General features: G+C 37.7%; 1 protein-coding gene across 1 annotated transcript in view; it reads left to right on the top strand.

The window, feature by feature from the left end:
* Window positions 1-1,885, top strand: part of FRY (furry homolog (Drosophila)) — a gene marked incomplete at its 3' end in the record, with an annotated part of 67,044 nt that extends 65,159 nt beyond the window's left edge. Inside the window, exons 34-36 of the mRNA XM_009574489.1 lie at window positions 239-388; window positions 1,233-1,331; window positions 1,802-1,885. Coding sequence (XP_009572784.1) covers window positions 239-388; window positions 1,233-1,331; window positions 1,802-1,885 — 333 coding nt within the window. The remainder of the gene's footprint in view (window positions 1-238; window positions 389-1,232; window positions 1,332-1,801) is intronic.
* Window positions 1,886-2,522: the final 637 nt, after the last annotated feature.

Genomic DNA, 2,522 nt, shown 5'->3' with positions numbered 1-2,522 from the left:
ATTTCAGTAGTAGATTATTATGAATTCTGTAATTGGTTTCACAGCTGCCCAGCTGTACACTGTCTCCAGCATAATAACTGTTATTCAGTATCCTTGAGCAGATGTTCAGTTGTCCACAGGGAGATGGTCTCTTTTGCACATGTTATTGTGCAAAGAGAAAAAAGCATGCCATTTGTTTACAAAGGAAAGAAGCTTATACTTGGGTAAAGAATGTGATAAACTGTGTTTTGCTTTACAGAATATTCAGAAAAGATTCTGCTTCCTAACCTGCGATGCAGCTAGTTACTTGGGAGACAACCTGCGAGGAATAGGCTCCAAGTTTGTGAGGTCTTCTCAGATGTTAACATCATGTTCGGAATGTCCCACCCTTTTTGTAGATGCAGAAACAGTGAGTATATTCCTTTCAAAAGGCACGTGTTACTCTGCTGGCTGTTTCACTTTTGGGCAACTCCTGAACAGATGTGTCAAAAAGGTACCACCTGCTATCTCTAATTTTTGTCTCTTGTTCGTAACCAAATTTCCATTAATTTTCCGTATTATTTTATTAGGTAAGTATTGGCAGATGAGCAATATGATGTGTTGAGTCTGTGTGCCAAAACCCAATATAAAACAGGTGCCTATCATCAGACCCAATTGGCTCCACAAATAGAAAAAGAGAAGCTATTTTTTACATAGTTCAGCATGAAAGATGGTAACATGTTTAGTGGTTTCATTTGTGTCAGTTGTGATGTAAGCTGGATGATAAAAATACATATTAGGGAATGAATGAGATGGCCCTTCCCATTGTTTTCATTCTGGCCCATGTTTATCCAACAGCATCAGGACAGTGTGGCCTCACATAGAAGTATAGAGGTAGGAACTTGCAAAGTGTAATCTTGGGCCCACTGCTGTCACCATGGAAGAGCTGTGCCTTACGTCATCAGAGAGGTGTGGAGATTTACTAGTTAAGCTTTGTCCAGTATTTTATTTTAGGGAAGTCCTCTGCAAAGCTGTTAAACACAGAACACAATTTCAATTCCACATTATCATAAGTGCAACTTTTGCTATTCAGTTTTCAGTATAGCATTCTATTTATGTATATTTTTGCATAAATATAAGTATTTTTCAATATTGGTATCTGTAAATCTAAGTATTCTTTCACAAGATCTTTACTTTACTATACTTTCTACTCTGCTAATATTTTTATTCTTTTATAGTGACATTTACCAGCCCTTTTGATTTCATTTCTCCAGCTGCTCTCTTGTGGCCTTCTTGAAAAGCTGAAGTTCAGTGTTTTAGAACTGCAGGAGTACCTGGACACATACAATAACAGGAAAGAAGCAACACTCTCGGTATGCTGGATTATGTTATGTTCTTGATTTTGTATGTGTGTATACTTAAGCTGTGTCAGGAGACTGCAGATACACTCAGATCTGTTTAAACCAATATTCAGTAGAAAAACATGTTTCAGATACTGGATTCACTAAATGTTCTTCCTGAACATATGAACCAGAACCAAAAAAATAGCGATTGTATCCCTTAATTTTAGAAACATTGGCATCTTTAATATTCCTGGTCTCTCCTTTCTGCTATTCAGTAACAAATTCATTTTCTTGTTTTATTCAAATACTAATAGAAATCAAGACTACACTTTTTAAATTACAGGCAAAGCAAATCGTCATAGTCTGTGTGAATAAAAAGTGCAATTGCAAAATTCTGTTTGTTTACATCTTGTGCTGTGAAACTAAAATACTGCTTACCTTTCTGCAAATCAAACTATAGGCCTCATTCATATCTTCTTTTAATTTCTTTCTGAAAACAGTGGCTTGCAAATTGCAAAGCAACATTTGCTGGGGGCTCACGAGATGGAGTTATTACCTGCCAGCCAGGGGACTCAGAAGAGAAGGTAATGAATGAGCAGTATTATTTCTCTCCTGTAAAGTGACATGTGTGATGTATCTTGTCCTTGGACCCACAAGAGCCTGGTGTACTTCCTCCTTGTTTCTCTGCTGGGCTTGGGCATAATCCAGTTTTCACACTTAAGGCTCAAAGGTATTGTTGTTGCCTCAGTCCTGGCCACAGGAAATGGGAAGTATTCAGAGGCAATACTTCTGCCTTCTTAGTCTAGCCAAGGAAGCAGAGCTAACCCTGCCTGGGTTGTCTGTGCTCTCCCTTTTGAAGGATGTTGCAGCAGCAGTTTCCCACAGTGCAGTGTCTCTGCAAATCACTCCTGGTGTAGTGTGCTTCCACGTTACACCCATTTTATCCACGGCTGTTACAGACTTGGTCTGCCCAATAGCAAGACTTGCCTGGTTGAAATCCACTTAGACTAACAGTTATGAAATAATGATTGTAAAATGGCCAGTGAAGTAATTTATTCTGTAGATAAGTATTTATACCTAAGGCAAAATATCTCTTTATCACTTTTGAACAAAAGTTTTACACATGCACACACACACATATATATACACACATACATAAATATATATATATATTTAGTGTGTTGATTCCAGTTAAGAAATCCATCTTTTCAGAAATCAGCA

This window comes from Fulmarus glacialis, unplaced genomic scaffold (genome assembly GCF_000690835.1).
Source record: "Fulmarus glacialis isolate BGI_N327 unplaced genomic scaffold, ASM69083v1 scaffold36273, whole genome shotgun sequence".
NCBI lineage: Eukaryota > Metazoa > Chordata > Aves > Procellariiformes > Procellariidae > Fulmarus > Fulmarus glacialis.
Note: the sequence above shows the minus strand (reverse complement) of the source record. Positions and strands in the feature narration are given on the sequence as shown.